We start from the raw sequence: 25,003 nt of genomic DNA, 5'->3' as shown, positions 1-25,003 counted from the left end.
TATTTATTTGGCAATGGACTAAATATTTAATGTGCAAATTAGAATTTTGATTTCTTCTGCATTCAGCCATATCAGTTGCAGATCATTTAGTACTCATCCCAATCCAAAACTGACGTAGATCACATGATGTATAAATAAATGTATGGAAAACTATTTCTGGTGAGCAATTGAATTGACCAGCCTCACTTCCATAGTCATTTCCATTGTGTGTATGGTAAGTATCGGAATTAAGCATTACTGAAGAAATCTTTGCTATTTCATTCTTTTCAAACAGGAGTCCCTCCAATACATAGGGAAATTAATCTTTAATCTAATTAATCTTTTAAAGGAACAGTTCATTATAAAAAAAACTGTGTAAATTGATAGACTGTGCAAAATAAAAAAATATTTCTAATATAATTAGTTAGCCAAAAATGTAATGTATAAAGTCTGTAGTGACTGGATGTGTAACATAATAGCCAGAACATTACTTCCTGCTTTGCAGCTCTCTTGGTTTCCACTGATTGGTTACCAGGCAGTAACCAATCAGTGACTTGAGGGGAGTCACATGGGTCATAACTGTTGCTTTTGAACAGTTATGTCCCAAGTGGGGCCCTCTTCAAGTCGCTGACTAACTCAGAGTTAGAGAGCTGAAAAGCAGGAAGTAGTGTTCTGGCTATTATGTTACACATCCAGTCACTCCAGCCTACATTACATTTTTGGCTAACTAGCTAATCCAGATGCTTAAACATTATTTCCTTTTTCTCTGTAATAATAAAACAGTAGCTTGTACTTGATCCCAACTAAGATATAATTAATCCTTATTGGAAACAAAACCAGCCTATTGGGTTTATTTAATGTTTACATGATTTTCTAGTAATTAAGATCTGAAGATCCAAATTGTCGAAAGATCGTTATCCGGAACACCCCAGGTCCTGAGCATTCTGGATAACAGGTATAATATAAAATGACATAGTACCACACTCAACTGGAAAACTTACAAACAATCTAGATTTATTAAAAAAAATCCAATGTTTCGTCATTTTTTCAATAAATTTAGATTTTTTACAGGTTTTCCCATTGAGTGCAGTACTATGTCATTCTATTTACAAGCACCCAGGCAAGTTGCTGTATATGTTTAGGGAGTGCTCCTCCTTGGTTCTCATATATATATATATATATATATATATATACAGTATATAACTAGCGCAGACTAGCAGCATATTTTATTCATTAGTCATGTGTAATTAAAAAGCCCTGGAAATATGTTAATCTGGCAGTAATGATTATTGAACCTTGCCAACCCGGCGTTGTAACACAAATAAACCCAGTGCACGTCAGCACATTACTGTAAGTTATGAGTATAAAAGTCAGAACTTGCCATAACAGATTTGTTTTTTATGCAACCAAACTATTTGTGGCTGCTTATAGCAATCCTAACTTGACTTCTGGTGAAATGCCTTTTGTTACAACATGTTAATGACATAGTATGTTCTTCAAATGCAGTGGCGGAATAGTTATAAGACAACTGAACGGCATAGAAGAAACAGAACAGACTGTCGTTTTTTTTAAGGAGTATTGGTTGGGACTGTAAAATTGCAAAATCCAAAATGGCACCCACGGCCACAACTTCATCTTTCCCACTGCCCAGGCCTCTGGCTCTTGCCAAATGATGTGCCAGTGCATGAAGTCATCGGAAATCCAAAATTGTCGCAACTCGACTTTGGCCTATACCTTCATGTCACGCTTCCTATTTTCAGTGATCCCCAACTAGTGGCTTGTGAGTAACGTTGCTCTCAAACCCTTTGGATGTTGCTCCCAGTGGCCTCAAAGCAGGTGATTAATTTTGAATTCCAGGCTTAGAGGCAAGTTTTGGTTGTATAACACACTGTACAGAGCCCCCTGTAGGCTGACATTCAACACAGGGGCTACCAAATAGCCAATCACAGACTTTGCACCACCCAAAAACATCTTTTATGCTAATGTTGTTCCTCAACTCTCTCTACACAACTGAATGTTGCTCACTGTTTAAAAAAAAAAGGTTGGGGACCCCACCTTAGAGCCACACACATATACCCCTCTCCCCATTTCACTATCACACAGCTAAAATATGAGCATGATGACTCCATGTAATCCAGGACAGAAGACAGACATCTGCACTAGGCCTGTGATGAAACAATTCCCTCTGTTGTGTTGCTTTTGAAAACTCGGATCCAAACTCTGGAGGCAATAGAACATTATCTGGTCCAGTCTTGGGACCACCCTGTAAACTCTACAGGAACCTCCTCTTATCTATGTATCAGGACTGATTGTAGTATTCCATATTTCTTAATTAAGATATGACCAAACTTCATGTTGAATCCTTGATAGAATTTCCAGAGTTCTGATAAGAAATACATTTTATCTAGTAGTGGAAGGTACATCTATGGGAAGCTGCCGGGCACCACTCTACACTATATTTATGGGATATACCAGACTTATCTTTCCATCTCAGGTGTGTAGTAGACATGTGGCTAGTAGTATGAGGTAGGGCTAACTAGGCTACACCACCGTCATGATTTTTAGAAAAAGTGGAATCCACATTAATCCAAGAGGGTTACAAAAGATGTTTAGGGATTAGGCAGTATATGAATTTTCTTGCAGGTCGGCTGTAGCCCTACGTTTTGTAAGATGAACCCACTGGCCCTGACTCAGAGTTTGCCTTGATCATCCCTCACACTGGAGAGATCAGCAAGAAAAAGGAAGAAAATAAAGTCTGCTTTGTCTCCCATAACCTCAAATGTGGTTAAATGTGACTTAAATGAAACTGGGGCATACGTGTATTACTAATTACTCTTCTGTTTTAATAATGCGGCGGTTGGTGAATCATAAAGAAAAATAAAGCTGGTGATATGGCAACTGGGTTTCTTGTTCTTCTGTATATTATTTGAGGTGAGTGCTTATTTGTGCCCTGGGTACCCCTGGAACTATAGCAGGGTGACACCCCAATGTTTCTATATATCTGTAACCTTGTTATGAGCTAAGGGGCCCAGCCTGAAGGCCAGTTAGGGGAGATTTGGGGTGAATGCTTATTTGTGCCCTGGGTACCCCTGGAACTATAGCAGGGTGAGTGTTACCCCAATGTTTCTATATATCTGTAACCTTGTTATGAGCTAAGGGGACCCAGCCTGAAGGCCAGTTAGGGGGAGATTTGGGGTGAGTGCTTATTTGTGCCCTGGGTACCCCTGGAACTATAGCAGGGTGACACCCCAATGTTTCTATATATCTGTAACCTTGTTATGAGCTAAGTGGGTCCAGCCTGAAGGCCAGTTAGGGGGAGATTTGGGGTGAGGAGTGCTTATTTGTACCCTGGGTACCCCTGGAACTATAGCAGGATGACGGTTACCCCAATGTTTCTATATATCTGTAACCTTGTTATGAGCTAAGGGGCCCAGCCTGAAGGTCAGTTAGGGGGAGATTTGGGGTGAGTGCTTATTTGTGCCCTGGGTACCCCTGGAACTATAGCAGGGTGACTGTTACCCCAATGTTTCTATATATCTGTAACCTTGTTATGAGCTAAGGGGGCCCAGCCTGAAGGCCAGTTAGGGGGAGATTTGGGGTGAGTGCTTATTTGTACCCTGGGTACCCCTGGAACTATAGGAGGGTGACTGTTACCCCAATGTTTCTATAGATCTGTAACCTTGTTATGAGCTAAGGGCGACCAGCCTGAAGGCCAGTTAGGGGGAGATTTGGGGTGAGTGCTTATTTGTGCCCTGGGTCTATAGAAGGGTTATTGTAACCTCAATGTTTGCAACACTACTAAATGAAAAATAAATGAAATATAAATAGATACACACATGTGAGAAAGAAGGAGGTGCAGCCTAAAGGCCATTGGGTGCTTGTGCTTATTTTTGTTATCCAAGATAACTCTGCAAATGTCTAATATAATCAACACGTCTTTAAAATGCATAGTTGATTGGAATTCATTGCAGTCTGCAGCTTTCATGTACCACAAGTATCGCTGCACCCTCTGTGTGTAAATATTCCAGCGTGCTCTTTGTATGTATAGGTGTATGTCAGTGGCTTATTAAAGGGGTTGTTCACCTCTGAGTTAACTTTTAGTATGATGTAGAGCAGTGATCCCCAACCAGTAGCTCGTGAGCAACATGTTGCTCTCCAACCCCTTGGATGTTGCTCTCAGTGTCCTCAAAGCAGGGGCTTATTTTTGAATTCCAGGCTTGGAAGCAAGTTTTAATTGCATAAAAACTAAGTATAGTGCCAAGTAGAGCCTCTGGTAGGCTGCCAGTCCACATAGGGCCTACCAAATAGCCAATCACAGCCCTTATTTGGCACCCTAAGGGACCTTTTCCTGCTTGTGTTGCTCCCCCAACTCTTTTTACATTTGAATGTGGCTCACGGGTAAAAAAAGGTTGGGGATCCCTGATGTAGAGAGTGATATTCTGAGACAATTTGCAATCAGTTTTAATTTTTTAATTATTTGTGGTTTTTGAGTTATTTAGCTTTTTATTCAGCGGCTCTCCAGTTTGCAGTTTCAGCAGTCTGGTAAGTTGGGTCCATATTACCCGAGCAACCATGCACTGAATATGAACAGGAGAGGGACTGAGTAGAAAGATGAGTAATAAAAAATAGCAATAACAATACATTTGTAGCCTTACAGAGCATTTGTTTTCAGATGGGGTCAGTGACCCCCATCTGAAAGTAGGAAAGAGTCAGAAGAAAAAGGCAAAGAATTAAAAAACTATAAAAAAAACCAATATGTAATGAAATAATGAACACGAAATGAAAAGTTGCTTAGAACAGGCCATTCTATAACATACTAAAAGTTAACATAAAGGGGAACCACTCCTTTAAAGTTCTGGAGCAGTAGGACAGATGATTCAATGCTAAGCATGCACCAGGGGGTGTGAGTACAGACCAGTGAGTCACACACAGGGGAGTGGTGCGGCTGGGGCTGATATAGGCTGGGAAATCCCAACAGTGCAAACACACATTCAGGAGCTGGGAAGGGAATCATAACAGAGCCGTGACAATGAACTGCTGCTTGCTGTGGATCTTGCCCCTACTACTACTGTCAGGGATATGCCTGGCGCACAGAGGTAAGTGTAAAACCCACCAACCAAAACTCACCAAGGACTATTTCAGTAGTCACAGGAAACCCAGATTAAATGACATTTCTCTTACACTGTCAAGTTTTACAAGAACTTTTACTAGAATTATCTACTGTGGGGCTTTTTTTAGTAGATTGCGGGGGGGATAACGATAGAGCAGGGAGGTAAAAGAACACATTCTGTCTCATGGGAACTTTTGTGTAAATGTAATAAATCTGTGAGTTCTATCCACTAATCAGCTACTCGCTTTATTAGCTATAGAGCAGATAGAATAATGACAGCTGATTTCTGATTGGTTGCTATTAGAGGCCAGATTGCTTCTTTCATGAGGCAAGGTAAGCGCTCTCACATAGGGGTTGGTCGGAAGGGCAGTGCTTTCCAAATCTGTAATATTTTTCTATATATACACATATATTACAAGTATGGCATCCATTATCCAGAAAGCCCCGAATTACGGAAAGGCCATCTCCTGTAGACTCCATTTTATCCAAATAATCGTAATGTTGAAAAATTATTTCCTTTTTCTCTGTAATAACAAAACAGTAGCTTGTACTTAATCCAACTAAGATATAATTCATCCTTATTGGAAGCAAAACCAGCCTATTGGGTTTATTTAATGTTTACATTATTTTCTAGTTGACTTAAGGTATGAAGATCCAAATTACAGAAAGATCCATTATCTGGAAACCCCCAGGTCCCGAGCATTCTGGATAACAGGTCCCATCCCAACAGGTCCCAGACTAGTCTCCCCAGAATAAAGAAGTATTTTTTCTAATAATATATAAAATTATATATATTATATATTCCATGTAGGGACACTACTTATTTCCCCTTAATCAGATGGTATGAAGGCTCAGATCCTTGAGAGAGCACAAATGATGTTCTCCCTGCATATGTGCACTTCTATATACAGTAAGAGCTGCCATATGGTTTCCACCTCCATAAACTACTACTGAACCTCCTCCTTTGCTGTCTGTTAAAGGGAGAATCAACAGAAGACAAGCCCAGAGTATAAATGTTATATATTATTATTTAAATACAACAGTACAACAAATACTTGTGTATATACTTGTGTATATTGTTTATTATCCTTGGCAATAAGGGGGAGATGGAAGGAAGAGAGGAGCTGATTGGCTCAGTCTGACGTATCAGAGGCAGGTATGAGCCCCTCTTCTATGCAGATGGTCACTAATCTTCTACACTGAATCCTACACGGAAACTTAGAATGTTAAAGGATTTATTGAGAAAGTTGTGTTTGTACGGAGCATTGAATATTTTAAGGACTGCATAGAAAGGCAAAATAGAGATACATAAAAATGGCAATTCCGAATACCACCGTTTTGTCGGTCTAAATGTTACCAAAGTAAAGTAAAGAGAGTGAAGAGTTGTTTATCACAGCTTGTTAATTCCTGCTGCCTGGGGCTCCACTGAGCATGTCCCAACATTCCCTTTATTAGTGGCAGCAGATGTCTATTCACATTGTTCTTCCTCAGTGACCATACAGGGATAGGATTTACCTTTGCATCCCCAAGCAAAATGAAGTGCTACATATTTAGAATACCTCCCAACTGTCCTGTTTTTTCGCGGGACAGTCCCGACTTTGACAGCTCAGCCCGCAGTCTCGGATTGTTACTGAAATGTCCAGACTTTCTATTTCTCCTGCACTGAACAGCCAGAAAAATATTCAACATTTCTAACTTAATTGGCTTTTGGCAGAGAGCCCAGAATACTTAGCAGGCGCAAAGAAACAATTGTAACTATGTAAGATAAGCAGGTCTCTTGGGAAAACTGTGACTTGCAGCTTAAAGGGCAATTCACCTTGATTAGCAAAACAAATAACACATAAAAACCACAGAAATGAATTCATAACCTGCCAAATTTTGTAAAATGAACATGGTAATTAGGGATGTGGCCATAAAAGGGGCAGTCAAAAACATTTGCTGCCCTCCTCGCTGCAAATCTTTTTGTCCCTCTTTCTATTCTTAAAATGTTGGGAGGTGTGGTTTAGTACATCTGAGTATCTCTGCCAATGAAGGTGACAGAAAAGCCACCAGCTACTGCTGCTCCTCATCTCCTGCAAGAACACGGAAGAGTTCCAGCCACTGCCCAACTTCCATCACTATCACAACCCAATGCTACAAGGTCACCTTGTGACTCCTGATGTCAAGTGTTTGGGGTTGTGGCTCCCGGTGTGGTGGTGCAACATATCAGCAATACTGCAATTTGTTCTTCTGCTGCTCCACAACACTTATTCTGCATTTATTTTGCTGGATTCCTCTTTTTACACCAGACAAACCACCTTCCATCTGGTGTCCCTTCCAACTGATAAATAACAATGATAAAGAAGCAGTGGGCCCTATGGAAATAAGGCACTGGGTTAATTGATGTCTGTTGTACTGTGTGACAGTTGCAGCAAATGGCGCAGATACAGCTGCCAGTGAGAATGTGGTAGTGTAAGGGCCCAGAACCCTACTCCTTGCTCCATGCTCACAGCATGCTCATAGTTACCATTACTTTTATCTCCAGAGCTGCAAATGCAGCAACTGCTCAGCTTCTAACAGAGCTGGATTTGTCATTAGAATTAGTAAGTAATAGTAGGTATGAATGATAGGGCAAGATGGTGACAGTAATGCAAGATGGAGGTAGTGGTACTTCCTATTAGCGACTCTCCGTATTTGTACATGTGTGTGTGTGTGTGTGTGTGTGTGTATATATATATATATATATATATATATATATATATATATATATATATATATATATATATATATATATACACAAAAGCCATGAATATCTTGTAAATTATATCCTTATAAACGGTGAGTTCTGATGTCATTTCTGTCACATGACTCACTGAAACGTGTGTATTATAATAAATAAAGTACCCCCAGTTGCAAAATATGAGGATATTAGAAGTTACCTCGGAGTTCCATGACCTGTATAAAAACACTCGGCCTTCGGCCTCATGTTTTTATATGGTCAAGAAACTCCTCGGTGACTTATAATATCCTTATATTTTACAAGAGGGGGTACTTTATTCACTATATAATACACAAGAGCCATGAATATCCTGTAGATTCTATTCTTATAAATAGTGCTTAGTGATTTCATCAGTTATAAACGAAGCTTAGTGATGTCATTTTTGTCACATGGCTCAATTAAACTTGTATATTATAATAAATAAAGTTCCCCTTGTTTCAAAATATGAGGATATTAGAAGTTATCTTGGAGTTCCATAACCTGTATAAAAACACTCGGCCTTCTGCCTCTTGTTTTTATATGGTCATGAAACTCCTCGTGACTTTTAATATCCTTATATTTTACAAGAGGGGGTACTTTTTTCACCATATAATACACGAGCCATGAATGTCCTGTAAATTATATTCTTATAAACAGTGCTTAGTGATGTCATTTCTGTCACATGACTCACTGAAGTACACCATGTTGCAAAATATCAGGATATTAGAATTTACCTCGGAGTTCCATAAACCAGTATAAAAGCACTCGGCCTTCAGCCTTGTGTTTTTATATGGTCATGGAATTATTAACATTTATTTATATAGCGCCAGCATATTTCGCAGCTCTGAATTCCTCTGTAACTTATAATATCCTTATATTTTACAAGAAGAAGTACTTTATCCAATATATATATATATATATATATATATATATATATATATATATATATATATATATATATATATACACTGTACATACACTATTCTTTGGCTGAGGCTTTCTCTAAAGACAATAAATGACTGGGCAGGTGGGAACTGACTGGTGGTAGAAATAGCCAGTAAAAGTAAAAGATTGTGTAGAACCTTCTCGCATATGGTGCAGAAAGGCTAGATCATTTTAGTTTGGGCTGAAGTATTTTTGATTGGTTATACTATAGGCTACTTCGTGCTTGGCTCATCCAATAAGAATTACAGTTGGCTTCCCATTAGTCAGTCTCTTTTGAAGCCAACTACTCACCACGCTGAGCTCCCCATGATAGTAGCTGGTAATGCCTCCCAACCATTTTACTTGTAATCCTATGTATTGAGTCACCATTCTCTCTCCTGGCCACAAAACAGCTTCTATTCCTCCATTTAACCTACATCGGCCAATTAGCATGTAGCATTCACTGGTCTTCTGTTGGAAAGGGAATATGTCCTTGGTTGCCATGCTAGACTGTAATGTGTGCGCACCTGTCTGCACTGCAATATAACTGCATACAGAAGAACCAGTCATCTTGTCACTGTCTAGCTGTGAGTAATCTGTGAGTTATAGTTCAGAAGTAGCTGGAGAGCTGCAAGATAGTTATCGTTCATCTGCTTGCCAAATGCAGAACCCATTGCCGTTCCTCATCCCAAGCTGAGGACAATGAGCTCTCTTGTTAACTTCTGTCCTTGGCTTAAATATTATTATCGTAGAATAAATCAGCAAAATGGTACATCCTTCCTGATACACACACATACATGCTGTACATACATACATAGAGCCATGTCACTCTGTAAATACATAGATATATGACTATAGAACACTGTATACGAGGGATTCTTTGCTGGAAAGGAAATTGATTTGGAGGACACCAGCCTCTTGTTTGACTAAATGTTAAGTTAAAGTAATGCTGCCTTTTTATTTGTGCCTAAAACCTCAATTTACTTATCATGGGGAAAATATACATAATTTTTTTTTTTTTAAAGTTTTTTATTTTGAGTTTTAAACATAACACAGTTAAGAACAATAAAGAGAAAGAAAAGAAAGAAAGGTAAGAAAGAAAGAGGGGAGGGGAGGTAAGGAATAAGATGATACATCCAACAAAGTAGTGTATAGGCTTTCAACCATCTTGGACAGTCAACCAAGTACCCCAGATCGCTTCAAATTTCGCGGGGCACCCTCTCGACAGATAGGTCAGTTTCTGATTCGAGAGAGAGTCATTTACCAGAGTTTTCCAATATTGCAATGTGGGAGGGTTGAGCGATTTCCAGTGCATCAATATGGCTTTCTTAGCATAATACAGGAGCTGCAAATAACATAATCTAGTACATGGGCGCAGCTGCAGATCCCCAATAATCCCCAACAGACAGGTTTCTGGCGCACGTATACTGGGGAGTGCAAGCTTTTCATTCAAGTATTGGAGGACTGCACTCCAAAAACCCTGAATTATTGGACAGGACCAGAATACATGAAACAGAGTACCAGATTCCACCCTGCACTTAGGGCACAGGTCCGAGACCGTACCATATATCTTAGCCAGGCGATATGGGGTTAAGTAAACTCTATTCAAAAATTTAACTTGTATAAGCCTGTCCCTCATAGATATTGATAGCGCTGGTACAAGTTGTAGTGCGTCCTTCCATTTTTCATCATCCAAGTCAGGTATGTCTGCTTGCCATTTGCCCTTAACCCTTTCAAGGGGAGAGGGACCCGCGGTAGTTAGCATCGTATAGAACCAGGATAATGGTTTTGGTAAGTCTAACCTGTGCAGGTAGGTCTCAAGAGACGACACCTTTAAATCCACAGGCTTTGTTGGAAATTGCACATTGAAAGCATGACGTAATTGGAAATACCGAAACAACATATCTGGATGGGGATGGAATTCCTGTTGGATTGTGGCAAAGCTCTTACAGTCACCCCCGGAGACGATATCACCAAGAGTTTTAATCCCAATCTGTGCCCACCGGGCGATGTCTGGGAGGGAGCATAAATGAGGGAGGTGATTATTACCCCATAGCGGGGCATGGGGGGACCAGGCGGTGGAGAAAATATACATAATTTAATGAATTTATGTTCGTTCCCAAAAGTTTTGAGGGAGTTTGGTTCATGAAACTCAAATGCCATTGGTTTCATGTTACCAGCCTAGACCTCTGTATAAAAATAACAACAGAAGATTAGATCAATGATTGATCCTTCTAGATGGGCTTAAATCAAAAAAAGTCCAAGAATAACTCCTCTTGTACACGAATTCATGTATTGTCAGACTATGTAAAAATAAACTGGATTTTTACCTGATTTATTTGCCCTCCATTGTGGAAACTCACCTGCTCATTGTAATGATTTCTCCTTTGTTTCCCCAGGTCAGGAGCAGAGGCAAATTAGCCTAGAATTTCCATTCCCATATCAAGAACAAATCCAAGGTAACCGGATTTATCTGCCGAAGTAATGAAAGTTTGTCTTTCCATTATGTACCTACTTAGTGGCCTGCCAGGGACATTGATATATTTTGAGCGTATTTACGGTATTTCTTTACTCTTCATTTAATTGAGATACTGTATGTTGAAACAGAAGAGAAAGCCAATGTATAATTTGGGTAAACGTTCCCCTACCATGGTCTGTCTGAACTATTCTGTCTGAATTAGCATGTCTTCTAACTAACAGCACATGACTGGGTCAACCAGTGTTTCTATTTACTCTACTAAGCATTAAACTTCTAATTCTCACATGGCTGGAAGAAAGCAGTTTCTATTTACCAAGCGAGTTCTTTTCCAAAAGGTCCTTCTCAAATATTAAATCTAATCGGCTTGGCCCAAAGGCACCATCCTGGTATATTGCACTGACTTTCTATAGGCGATGGCAGGAGCAAGCGTGCCCAGGCCCACAAGACAAATCTTGTGTAGCATTTGCCCCCAGCCCATTCTACCTGCCCTTAAATGTATACCCACCGAAACAGCCCAATGCAATATTGTGGTTGCAATTTATATTAGCCATTGTTTATGAATGAATAACTATAGTGCCCCCTGCTGTTCTTTGGGGTAGGCAATCAGTAACTAAAAGGGATTCTGTCATGATTTTTATGGTGTAGTTTTTATTTTTACACTGCAAATAATTCACTCTACCATATAAAATGTTATTCCTGAACCAGCAAGAGTATTTATTTAGTTGTAATATTGGTGTGTAGGTGCATCTCAGGTCATTTTGCCTGGTCATGTGCTTTCAGAAAGAGCCGGCACTTTAGGATGGAACTGCTTTCTGGCAGGCTGTTGTTTCTCCTACTCAATGTAACTGAATGTGTCTCAGTGGGACCTGGATTTTACTATTGAGTGCTGTTCTTATATCTACCAGGCAGCTGTTATCTTGTATTAGGGAGTGGTTATCTGGTTACCTACCCATTGTTCTGCTGATGAGCTGCTGGGGGGAAAGGAATGGGGCTGGAGCAGCACTATTAACTGATGCGTTTTGAAATAACCATGTTTTCCCATGACAGTATCCCTTTAAAATTTTGCCATTCTGGAGGCATTCCTGCTGTTATTCATAATATTAGTGATTTGTTTTTACTGGATTTTGACCCTGTTGAAGAATTCAACATAAGTCTCCAGGGACTCCACAGAACATATATTCTCTCTTTCATTTGTTTCAGTTGCACCTCCTAGACCAGGACCACGGGGGAGAAGGCCTACAGCCCCTTGCAGTCAGGGTGAAGCATGTCCTCTGCCTGATCTCATCTCACCATTGAGCAACAACTTAAATGATTTCCCTCCCGGCCACCCAAGTAGCAGCAATATTGCTAATATCTGCAACAAGAATCGACCCAAAACCAACTATGGGTTCCACAACCTTCCTCAGACTGGGTTCTCCCATCTTACCCGCCAAGGACAGGTTATAAATGCAGTAGAAGAAGGTTATGAGCTGTGCTGTGCTAAGGAAAACAAACTGCACTGTGCAGAGGAACTGGTGAGTTTTTTTTGTAACCCAGTACTGTTAACTGATTGGTATGGGTTTCTAGACCTGGTGTAAACTTTGCAACATTACACTATTAAAAAATGAACCGTGATGCCGACTACAGTGCTGAATATATCTTCCCATAACTGGGGGACAACCTTGTTGGATCAGTCGTAGTCCCCGACATTTGCTCATAGCCTGTACAAGGAGCTACTATACCACTAAACTGCATAGGTGTTTCTCTGTACTAAGCACAATTCTGTTGCAAATTAAGAGGGTATCTGAGACTTTTAATGACCTATTCTGGCTCCACCACAGTATCTTTGCAACCTTGAGTAGGGTTAAGAACTAGAGTTGCATTCAGAGTGAGGAGGAAGCAAACCATGTAAGACCAAGGCTTGGGTGGTAGATGTAGATGGAGAACTATATGGCCAGACTGAGCAAGTGGGGCGTGGGATGATGGATGTAATCGATCAAGTGGGGGAGGTTGGGGGGGGGGGTCACGCAGGGCACAGACCAAGTAGTATTGCCTTAAATGACAACAGTACTTGGCCTGATTTTGTTGAGTAGGTAACATTGTCCCACCTTACAAGCAGTACTGCAGCTTCTATGCTTTCATTCACATTCTCATTTGCCCCATCAGTGGAAGAATGCCCTAGAGGACTTTTGCCTGGAAGAATTTTCAATCAAAACATCCCACTATCACTGCTGCAAGAAGAAAGGGAAAGCAAAGGAAGCTTGCTTCAAAACCGATGCTCCAAATCCCAGTTACAGCTTTGCTATGGGGCAAGAATCTGGCAGTGCTGATGTTCCCAAAGTGGGTCGAGCCAGAAGCCTGGGACAGTGTCCCCCCTCTTCTCCTCACTGCCACAGGGAGCCAAAGTACAAACTGCCTGATTTGTCCTTCCCGCCCGGAGAACCCAAGGCCAGCAACATCCAGAATATCTGCAAGCTGAGGAAGCTGAGGCCTACTTACAGCAAGTCCGAGCTGCCCACAAGTGGATTTGGCCATTTTATACGTCAAGCAAAGACCATTAACCGACTAGAGAACAAGTACAAGAAGTGCTGCAAGGATGAAAATGTTGCGTGTGCACATATTGCTGTAAGTGCTCTCTATTCCCCAGAAACCACTTACCTTTCCATGCCAGGCAATAGGCCACATTAAAACACAATATTATTGTACAATGACAAGGGTTGCAGAACGGACCTTTATATGACAATGTTGTGGTACAGATGGATCTTACAGCTGATGAGCATTTTATTGTATTGGTTGCCAGACCTCATCAATCTGATAGGCCAGATTATTTGATAACCAATTACGCTACTAATCAAATTACTTAGCCAGTTATATTGGAGAACATACTGAGGGTCACTTTGACAGCCCTCTCTATATATAGAGCTAATTGGTCAACATGTTACCAATCTTACAACATTTAACACTAGGCACCAGTCACACCAAGACCCTTGCAATTGCCATTTCCTTTTCCTTTCCAAACCTTCAAAAAGTGTATGCCCTCCTTGTCCTCGTACCTAACTTTCTTTCTACCCAGGGATGATACTACAGATCTACAGTACTAGTATCAGACTGGATCTCCTAGTGTCTACCAGAGAACCTGAGCCACTCTCACTACAAGTAGATGTTTACATTGCTAAATAGAATAGGTTCCATATGGATCTGTGGTGGAAATGAATAAGACTTATCCTTGGCTGGGGCCCACTAGGAGATCCTCTGGTACCCTGGCAGGCCAGTCTGACTCTGTATAGTATAGTCAGTACAATGGCACCGTGATTCAGAAGGCTCCGTAGGATTAAGCATGATGCCATTTTGTTTCCTGGCAGATTGTCAAAGGAAGGAGTCTCAAACATCGCCTTGTGCCAGAGCCTCCCTATAGACCACTATATGGCTGCTTTGTGATTCTACACATCTTACGTCCCTCAGCCCAGGCATTAGTAGATTTAGAGAGAGGCACAGGTGTTGCAATGTTGCTTCTACAGGCTAAATGCAGTTATCTTATCTTGCATCTTACTGATCATTTATATTTGTGTTTGGTTGACAGTGGGAGAAGGAACTGGGCGAGTTCTGCACCCAGGAGCATGAGGTCTTCACAAAGCCGTACGAATGCTGCAAGGAAAGAGTCAATATGTTCAGCTGCTTCGCCAGCAACGCGCCCTACCCAGAGTACGACAAAGAAGTAGAACAGATTAACCTCAGTGATATCACAACGGCCAACCTGCAGAAGCTTTGTGGGGACATCAAGGTTCTGACAAAACAGTAAGTACTGGCCCATTGCGTAACTGTTTTGATACTAGGGGAATCAGCTCCTTCTAATCATAATTATTTGGATGGAGGTAGCAAAGTGACTGACAGTATTAGCCAATCGTATTTGTTCACTCAACTGTCGCAATATTGTTTTTCTCTAGAAAACAAATCCCCCTACTTGTGTCTGAACTCCGGGAATCCTGTTGTAATACCCCAGTGGAGGAAATGATGGTGTGCGCGGATGATCAGGTGAGTCATGTGACAGATGATAAGTTATGTGGCGCATGGCCCTCCTGCTCCTCTCCTGACATGTTTGCGGAATATAGTACCCAGTGTATCCTCCAAACCATGTCCCAGTTTTATTAAGGATGGTATAAGCTCCTTAATATAGGCCATAGCACTGGTCAGAGAGGTGACTGTCAGTAGAATGCTATAGTTGCTGATTTCATTGGATGTGATCATGATGTAGAAATGTGGGTGGAAACCTGCGCATCTGAATTAAACTAATATAGTATAGTGCAAAGTGAACCACAAACCGCCCAGTTTTAATACAAGCAATGCTAATCTATGTATGTAGTTCTGTTGTTCTTGGTTCAGGGATAGATAACCACTGGCCTTTTAGATGTTTATCATGTTGGGACTGGATCACCAGAATACCAGGAGATCTTCTGCAGGAACCAGGATTCAGCAGGTCCTTTTATTTTCAAAGTCAATGGATGAAATTTAAACCTGCTCAGAGTGTTCTTCCTGTTAGGATTGGACTGGCCCAGTGTGGTACTGGGAGAAATCCCGCTAGACCAGCATAAAATTAAAGTATTCAAGACAGGGTCTTTTGCGCCATTATTTGCACCTTGCACTATATTTGGTAAATGAACCCTGATGTCGGACACCATAGTAATTACTTTATTTGTAAATGTTTTCTTACAGAAGTTGGCATTTATTGAGGCTGTGTGTGGTGCCAAGAAAGACTTGTGGAAAGACTCTCACGGCTGCTGCAAAAAGAAGGATCAGGAAAGAGTTGATTGCTTTGGACATCACTTGCAGAATGTCCAGGTGGCTGTGTCTCACCGAAAAGACCAAGTGTAGGGGCTTCTTATGCAAATTCCTGAACTTTTATAGCCATGGTTTATGGCCTTTTTAAGAGCATATTCTGCCACTAGGGGGCACCACTGCCTTGGATTAAGAGAAGGGTGGATGAAGAGATTGTACAGTCTTTTACTACTATCAATTAATCCGCTTTAGACTTTCTATTTAGAAGTTATTGCATGGGACTTGCACATTATTCATTGCTTCGTACCCTCTTATAATCAGCTGTAGGGCATGAACTAAGGGGCTACAAAGCTCCCACTAGTGCGATGAAACAAGGTCTCATGGTAAATCCAAGGGCACCAAGCAGGGATTTTTAACTGCACCACAGGGGAAGCAAAGTGTCATACATCAAGTTTCAGAGCAATATATCTGTTTGTTAATATGAATTATAAACTGCTCAGAAACCTTCACTGGTTGTAGTACTTTCACATTTCCCTTATTTAACTGTAAAATATAAACATGACAAAGCACCAAAGATTCATGAAATGGCCGTAGATGAGAGATTTGAAATTGTATTTCCTGTTTGTTGCCAGAACAAAATGGTGGCAGGAAGTTGCTCCTTCTTGTAGCACATTGGCCACAACAAAACAAAGCAGTTTGCAGCTGACAGAATTCAAATATCAAATGTCTGAACTCCTAGAGTTATTAAACTTATGGCTTATGAGGATTTCAATATATATTGAGGGGAAACTTATCCAGTACTTTTTTTGTATATAATTGCAGCTTAGAAATACAACAAGAGTTTTGTTAAAGCATCAATAAAAGTATTTACAGTACAATTGACATGGACCGGTTTCTTTTGGTTCTGTAAAGCACCCAGTAACATCCCTGTGTCATGGTGTCACCTCAGTCAACGAGTGGGTGTCAGCTGGGCTACGCAAGGCTTGTCCTTTTCAGTTCTGAAGCTGGTCACTTATATATAATTATATAAAGCAGAATGATCTGACCTGTTGTGCTTCAGCTGTTTTATAGGATATACATCCGTCTATTCAACATTTTCCATAGGGAATGATTCCACGATTTTTAGGCAGCCATGTCAGGTCATGATCCTGTACTTTTACAAAGAGCTAGCACTTCACTATGGAACTACTTTCAGGCAAGCTATTGTTTCTCCCACTGAAGGAGTTGCGACTTGGATTAGCCGGACTTGGATTATTACTATTGAGAGCAGACTGAAGACCAGTTAGGGTAAGATTTGGAGTGAGTAGTTATTGCTGCCCTGGGTACCCCTGGAACTGAGTGTTGGCTGCAGGGCATGTGTATGTCAATGGGTCAGTACAGGGATCCCCAACCTTTTGAACCCGTGAGCAACATTCAGCACTAAAAGGAGTTGGGGAGCAACATAAGCATGGAAAAATGTTCTTGGGGTGCCAAATAAGTGCTGTGATTGGCCATTTAGTAGCAACCTACATTGAGGCTCTGTTTGGCAGTGCACCTGTTTTTTATACAACCAAAACTTGCCTCCAAGCCTGGAATTCAAAAATAAGCTCCTGCTTTGAGGCCACTGGGAGCAACATCCAAAGGGGTTGGAGAGCAACATGTTGTTCACGAGCTTCTGGTTGGGGATCACTGGGTCATTATGATGCCGGAGCTGTAGGACCGATGGCAGGGATTCAATGCTAAGCATGCACCAGGGAGAGTGATTACAGACCAGTGAGTCACACACAGGGAAGTGGTGCAGCCTGGGCTGATATAGGCTGGGAAATCAAGAGGATCATAACAAACTGAGTTGTGACAATGAACTGCTGGTTAGCGTGGATCTTGCCCCTACTACTACTGTCACAGAGGTAAGCATAGTGTGTAACCCTCCTGCCAACCAAAGAACTTTCTGAACCTACTGCAGGTTCTGTTTTGTAGTAGATTAGGAGCAAATCATTTCCTATGTGAGCAGGGAAGGCCCAGAATTTCAGGAACATCACATGCAACACTTCTCGTTATTCCATCCTGCGGGAACTTTTTTCATTCACATTTAATAAATGAGTGAGTTCTATCCCCATATCCGCCAATCAGCTATTAACTTGAAACATTACCTCTCTCTTTGTGCATACTTACTAGTGAGAGCTGCCATACAGATTTCCTTATCATAGGCACAGAATAATAAAGACTGAAGGAAGCTTAACCAGCCCCAAAAGGCAACCTGCAGTATATCAACATGTATGTTCTCCAGTGTAAAGAGTTCAATTGGTAACCTCCCCAAACAAAAATGTAAGTGCTCTCTATTCCCAGAAGCCACTTACCTTGCCATGCCAGGCAATAGGCCACAATAAAATACCAAATTATTTTACGGTGACAAAGAGTCACAGAAACAACGTCTATATGACTATGACAGCTAAGCAGTCTTGAGTGCCAGTCTGATTGGCCAGGTCACTTAATAACCAATTACATGGCCAGTCAGACCAATCCCTAAGCATGAATGCTGAGTAACCCCAGAGGGCCATGCTTTATATGAAGCTTATTGGTCACCATGTGTTTCACCCTTACCAATCCTACATCATTGAACCCTAGGTACTGGCCTAATCATGACCCTGGCATTGGCCATTTCCTTAGGGTTGGAATATAGCCTACCTGCCACGAATAGAAGACTTTTATTTTTAGGGCAAGGCGTTTTTAAAAAAGCTCTGTTCGGTGTAAATACGCCACTGAAACCACACGCGACAGTCAACATGCTTTTTTCAGCAAGTAGGTTTCTTTTCCCAACATGCACTTCTCATTGTTCTCGTTCCCCATAATTCCGCTGGCTGGAAATAAAAAATAGAAAAGCTATTTAGGAATAGAAAAACTATTTACATGCAAAATGGAGAAGGAATGATCGGCAATACGCAACGTAATTATGTCACCGGCCCTAAAAACGTATTTGCGTCATTTATCTCGCAAGAATTTGGATGCCATATTTAAAATACGCTGCGTATTTATGTAAAGTGTTGTTTCAAACTTGCAGATCCCATAGAGTCTATTGATTTGGTAGTTTCTTGACATATGGGCGTTTCTGCTAAAAAACGCCAATACTGGTGTCCCGTGGCGGATTTCAGCTTGCAAGCGCCCTGTGAGAATTTCCATTCGTTTAAGTGGAAGTGCAGTTTCTGCGTATTCACCCTACTCCCCAGATAGCCTTGTGAGGTCCTAATCAGTTTCCTGACAGGCTCTATGGGGAAGGATCTCTAAATAGAAGGCCCTCCATTGTCTAGTTGTGCCATGTTATTGACCAATATATGTTCAGTTTGTGGCCCTACAGGTGTTGCACCCCTCAGCCAAAAGGCATCTGAAGGATTTTAAGAATTACAAAAGGCACAGGCTATGCATACTGTACATGTCATTCAGGTTAAATGCATTTATTGATCATTTATGGCTGTGTTTGACCGGCAGTGGGAGAAGGAACTGGGCAAGAATTGCATCCAGAAGCAGAATGGTTTCACCAGTCACTATGTACAGCTGCTTCACCAACAATGCATTCTACCCAGAGTACAACAGATACATTGGGCAGTGTATAATTATAATTGGTAAGATCACAGGCAACCTGCTGTGCGGGAATAACAAGGTTCTGGCCAAACAGTAAATACTGACCCCTTGTGTAATTGTTTGATTCCAGAGGAATAAGCTCTTTGTGACCAATTTTCATGGGTAAGTACGAATAAATCTCTGTTGAACAATTAATAATACTATTTTAGAATGACCAAAAGATGCCACTATGTCTTATTGCTTTTCTGGAGCCAATATTTCAGTGAATAGTGCATCTGTATAATAAGAATATAGCACCATCTGCTGGAAAGCCATGTTAGTGAATGGCAGTGCAGCATAATGAGCTGGATTGTGTAGCTGCCAATCATACAGCAAAATCAGATCTCTCTCTGAATGTACAGGTATGGGACCTATTATCCAGAATACTCAGGAACTGGGGTTTTCTGGATAAGAGATCTTTCTGTAATTTGGATCTCCATACTTTAAATCTACTAATTAACATTTAAACATTAAATGAGCCCTATAGGATTTTGGCACCAATAAGAATTAATTATATCTTAGATAGGATCAAGTAGGATGTACTGTTTTATTATTACAGAGAAAAAATAAATCAATAAAAAAAAAAAAACCCGGAAATTATTTGATTAAAATGGAGCCTATGGGAATCGGCCTTCCCATAATTTTTATGTTTTCTGGATAACAGGTTTCTGGATAACAGATCCCATAGCCGTACATGTTTATACTGTCTGTAAGGGTCATCTGAGATTATGCTGAGTTTCATTCAGTAAATATAAGGGATTTTTTGGCAACTTCCATCATGAAACCAATCCAATAAGCAAATAGCAGTACCTCTTGAAAAATGTCTTTATCCCAAGAGCCAGAACTGCTATAATATTGTTCAACTATGCTGTTCTGTATAAGTCCATGGAACAGCACATCTAGTGGCCAAAATAAATAGTGTTGTTCTATTAAAGGGGTTGTTCTCCTTTAAGTTAACTTTTAGTACGTTAAAGAATGGCCAATTCTAAGCAACTTTACAATTGGACTTATTTCTTATAGTTTTTTTCAATTATTTGCCTTCTTCTTCTGACTCTTTCTAATTTTCAAATGGAGATCACTGACTCCCAAAAACAAATGCTCTGAAAGGCTACACATTTATTGTTATTGCTACTTCTTATTAATCATCTTTCTATTCAGGCCTCTCCTATTCATATTCCAGTCTCTTATTCAGATTAGTGCACGGTTGCTAGGGTAATTTGGGCACTAGCAATCAGACTGCTAAAATTGCAAGCTGGAGAGCTGTTGAATAAAAAAGCTAAATAACTCAAAAACCACAAATAATAAAAAATGAAAACCAACTGCAAATTGTTTCAGAATGTCGCTCTTTACATCATACTAAAAGTTAATGTAAAGGTGAACAAGAGTGAGTTTATAGTCATTTCATCCATATACTTTTGTACAGTACACAGTGAAACGAAACAACGTTCCTCTAGGACCCTGGTGCTACACAAAACATAGATGTACCCGACCCGAAGTGCAAAAATATTCGACTCGTGCAAGACAGGACAGCACAGTGCAGGGACAGGACAAGACACTCAGCAGATGGAATATGTTAAGTAAATAATGCTAAACGTCAGACATGATGGGTGTATCACTGTGACATGACAGTAGTAACAACACAATAAAGAACATGATAAAGTGCAGATGTGCTCATAGAGAACCATTGTATCCAATGGCTATTTATTTATACAGTGGCGTACAGTCTGGTCCCTGTGTATTCAGGATCAGGAGCCTTATGGCTTGGGGGAAGAAACTGTTATTACACAGTCTGGTAGTGAGGGCCCTAATGATTCCGTACCTTTTTGCAGATGGCAGGAGTGTGAACAGTGAGTGTGAGGGGTGTGTTGGATCAGCCACAATACTGGTGGCTTTACTGATGCAGCGAGTGGTGTAAATGTCCGTGATGGAAGGAAGAGAGACACCTATGATCTTCTCTGCTGTCTTCACTATCCTCTGTAGGGTCTTGAGCTCCATGACAGTGCAGTTCCCAGGCCAGACAGTGATACAGCTGCTCAGGATGCTCTCGCTGTCCCTCTGTAGAAGGTTTTGAGTATGGAGATGGGAGTTCCTCAGCTTGCCCCTTTCATTCCAAAATGTAAATTATTCTTATACATTCTCAGCTTATTTCTATCTTTAATGCCTTTATACGGTGAAGACTTTATAATAATAGCCATGGTTGCCTTTGGATTCTGCTTCTTTGGAGGAAACATTAGCTGCTTTTGGCTCTGGATGCAGCCGGCGTGTAGAGAATGGCAGCTCAGGATCACGGGAGCATCTGGAGTTTAACTCTGTACTGGGAACTTGGATACCTGGCCAGGCTGAGATTCCTGCAATACTCTGCATTTATAACCTTTAGAGTAATGTCTGCTTGTTGCTGGGAGCCATTTTCCATTCATAGTCCTCAGGTTTGGAACAGTCTCCTTTCCTCTGGCCATAAACCACAGAGTAATATTTTATCCCTTCACCAATTATTAAACCCACAAGGGCTTTTCCAGACCTGAGCGTTTGTAGAGACGTGCCAATGTGGCATGGCTTCCAAGTTGTTTTAGTGGAGAGGCAGGAGCAAAGTTTCATGGTGAGATATTTCTATTATACACCCCGAGCTGCAGCAGATGGTTTGAGTTTGTGAAATATCCCCCTGAGTGTATTTATCTGGCTGCCCACTGGATATACAGTAAATGCTACTTTATCATCTAACTCAAACCAGCACGAGGTTGGGTGAATGAGATGATTAAGAACAGACTTGTAAAAGTTAAAGTTAAAAATGTCTTTCATATGGATTCTTGTCTGGTGGGTTTGTCAGAACTTCCCATTCTCATTGGTTCAACCAGCTGTCAGTCATTGGTTTTATTACATTGGCACAGTTAGATGATATTTAGGGGAGGATCGCAGAGGAGATTATTGGCTGCACTGAAGGCTGGAACTAGAGCAAGGCAGAAAAAGTACATGTGAAACTGTGGAAGGGACACTAGGCACACACTGTACCTCTACTGTCTGCCTATCCCTAGTTCTAGCTCTTCTGTAACTCCAGCAGTGCGGCAAGCAGGTGAGTTGCCCAATGGGGGAGACTGGGGGTTTAGCACCCATAACTTTTGGTACGACACTGAATGCATTGGGTAGAGAAAGTCCACCACTAGCTCCATGTTGGGAAAAAAACACAAAAATACATGGAGATCTTCCATAAGAAGCAGGAATCAGCCAACCCTCTAATGAACTAAACTTGCTCTTCTGAGCACTTTTGCAATGAAGCTGAAACTTTAATTGTAAACACATTAAATGTTTTACACTGTCAACAAGCTGCTCTGTCTCAGGGCAACTGAAAAGGCACATGGATTCTCTATGGAGGTGCCATTCTGAGGGTTCCAATCTGTACCCCCTCAATTAAACTGCATCAATGCACCATAATTTCCAGGTACATAAAAGCAGGGTTCTACTGTAAACAATGCCATATGTGTCATAGTGTCACCTATATAAAGCAGGACTGGTGGCATTTCAGATGTTGTTTAAGGGTTACCTACTGTCCCTGTTTTTTCCCTGCTTACAACTGCTTATGACCCCTAAAGACTGGAATTGTTTTCATTGCTCTGGACAGTTGCCCCTTGTTGTACCCCACAAAAAGCAGCTCTGGGTGTACATCCATGCCACTGCCATTTACGCCAAATATACCCACTGACTACACAAATCCCAGGCTAGCCCTTCCAGTGCAACTTGTATTATTTAGACAAAAACTCTTATGGATGAAGTATATTTTAACCCCACAACAGTACCTTGGATAATAATTTGGAGACCATGCCCCATGCTATTCCATCCATTCACTATATCACTAGAACTCCAGGACTCCATTATAAGACCACCCACTAACCAATCTCTAATCATTACCATATTGAGTTGCATGGCTTCCCCACCCTCGGAGATACCTACCTCTTGGTTACAGCCCTGCATCTTCTCATCTTCTCCCAAAACCATCTTCTCACCCATGTGGATTAATCTTGCAACAACAGGATGGTTAACAGGCAAAGCCCGAAGTGCTAAATGCGCTAAATTCTCTATTTAAATGTTGTCCCCCTCAAGTAGTATGGGCCCAAATCTCTCTTTCCCAAAACCATTTTAGATATTAAATGACAGAAACTACTGAGTTTTAAGAGAAATTAAGAATCAACTGTTGCCCATTTAATCCTCAGAAATCACATGAATTATAAACATAGAACATACAAAGTTACATACATAACGACCAGTACCGGTACAAAAGTAGAGGAAGGCCCTGTGCAAAAGGGCTTACAATCTAAAGGAGAAGGGAATGAGACACAAGGTATAGAATATAAAGGAGAACGTCTCCTCTGTCTAATCGTTACTCATTACTGACTCCTATCTTCTTCTTCTCTGTACATCCTGTTTGGGGTGGGGGACATAATTCCAGTGGTGCCTCCATTGTAAAATGATCAACCTAAAAAAAAGATCTGCGTGTTCTTATAAAGAAGTGATGTAGACTATTCTCCACTACACTAAGTACCCCCATGGGAAAAAATGGGCTTGTTAGATAAGGGATACACTCTATTTATACCTACAATTCTATTTATGACGTTCACTCAAGCCACGTAGGTAACAATGTATCAAAACAAAACAATAGTATTAGTGAACACATTGCACAATACTCTAATGACTTCTATTTTTGAAACACCATGTTCTGTTCTGTAAACCACGAATCATTAGATCTGATTGGCAAAAAATGGAGATGCTAAAATTGGGCAGGTGGACTTTTACTGGAGTAATGTTAAAAATAAATGCAACTGGGGAGAGTGGCTGTACATAATATGATGGAGATTAATATGACTTTTAGGTTTAGGAATTGAGTCAGCAGAGGTAACAGAGCTATAGAAGAGAAGGACAGAAGGGGACAGAATTGCTAAGCTGCTAGGAGGGTTGGGTTCCATGCCACCGACCAGAAATAAGAGGCTAGTGGAGCTTCTTTCATGCAGGGATTGTCTAGAATAGCCAGATATCACTTGTGATGGTTTATTTTATATATAGGATGAAGAGGAGGAATAGATTAGAACCCTCATCCCAGTGGTGGGAATAGAGACATCAGACCAACAAGGGTACTTAGTTGATGTTCCACCTGTGAACTGATGTGTACAAAACACAACAAATTCTTGAAGGCTTGGTGGACAGAAAGGGAAACAAAATGGGGTTTCACTTGGGCCCCAATAATCTCTGTAATACTCAATAATACTGTCATGATAACTCTGCTCACTGTGATGCACCCAACCAATAGTGGTATAACACAGAGTAGGGGTAAATAGAAGCCTTCTACAAAGAAGCACAACCAGCAACAACTTATGTACTATGTGCAGTGGAAGCAATATATTTCCGCTCCATTACTCATGGTCTTAACAAAGGGCCCAGAGGC

The 25,003-nt window shown here is 40.9% G+C and overlaps 1 protein-coding gene across 1 annotated transcript; it reads left to right on the top strand.

The window, feature by feature from the left end:
* Positions 1-4,924: 4,924 nt before the first annotated feature.
* On the top strand, positions 4,925-16,863 carry LOC108699341 (extracellular matrix protein 1). The gene is made up of 7 exons (XM_018231356.2): positions 4,925-5,075; positions 11,150-11,209; positions 12,430-12,743; positions 13,375-13,833; positions 14,789-15,003; positions 15,153-15,240; positions 15,919-16,863. Exons 1-7 carry the CDS (start codon positions 5,009-5,011, stop codon positions 16,075-16,077), a joined length of 1,362 nt encoding a protein of 453 aa, XP_018086845.1. The 5' UTR covers positions 4,925-5,008; the 3' UTR covers positions 16,078-16,863.
* The last annotated feature ends 8,140 nt before the right edge of the window (positions 16,864-25,003 follow it).

This window comes from Xenopus laevis, chromosome 8L (assembly GCF_017654675.1).
Source record: "Xenopus laevis strain J_2021 chromosome 8L, Xenopus_laevis_v10.1, whole genome shotgun sequence".
NCBI classification, from domain to species: Eukaryota; Metazoa; Chordata; class Amphibia; order Anura; family Pipidae; genus Xenopus; species Xenopus laevis.
This window is presented reverse-complemented; position numbering and strand designations above follow the sequence as displayed.

Excerpts from the sequence above, each read along its gene's own strand:
- LOC108699341 (XM_018231356.2), top strand. The coding sequence starts at position 5,009 with ATGAACTGCTGCTTGCTGTGGATCTTGCCCCTACTACTACTGTCAGGG. Across the intron at positions 12,744-13,374 it reads TGCACTGTGCAGAGGAACTG|TGGAAGAATGCCCTAGAGGA; the intron begins GTGAGTTTTTTT and ends TTGCCCCATCAG. Across the intron at positions 13,834-14,788 it reads TTGCGTGTGCACATATTGCT|TGGGAGAAGGAACTGGGCGA; the intron begins GTAAGTGCTCTC and ends TTTGGTTGACAG.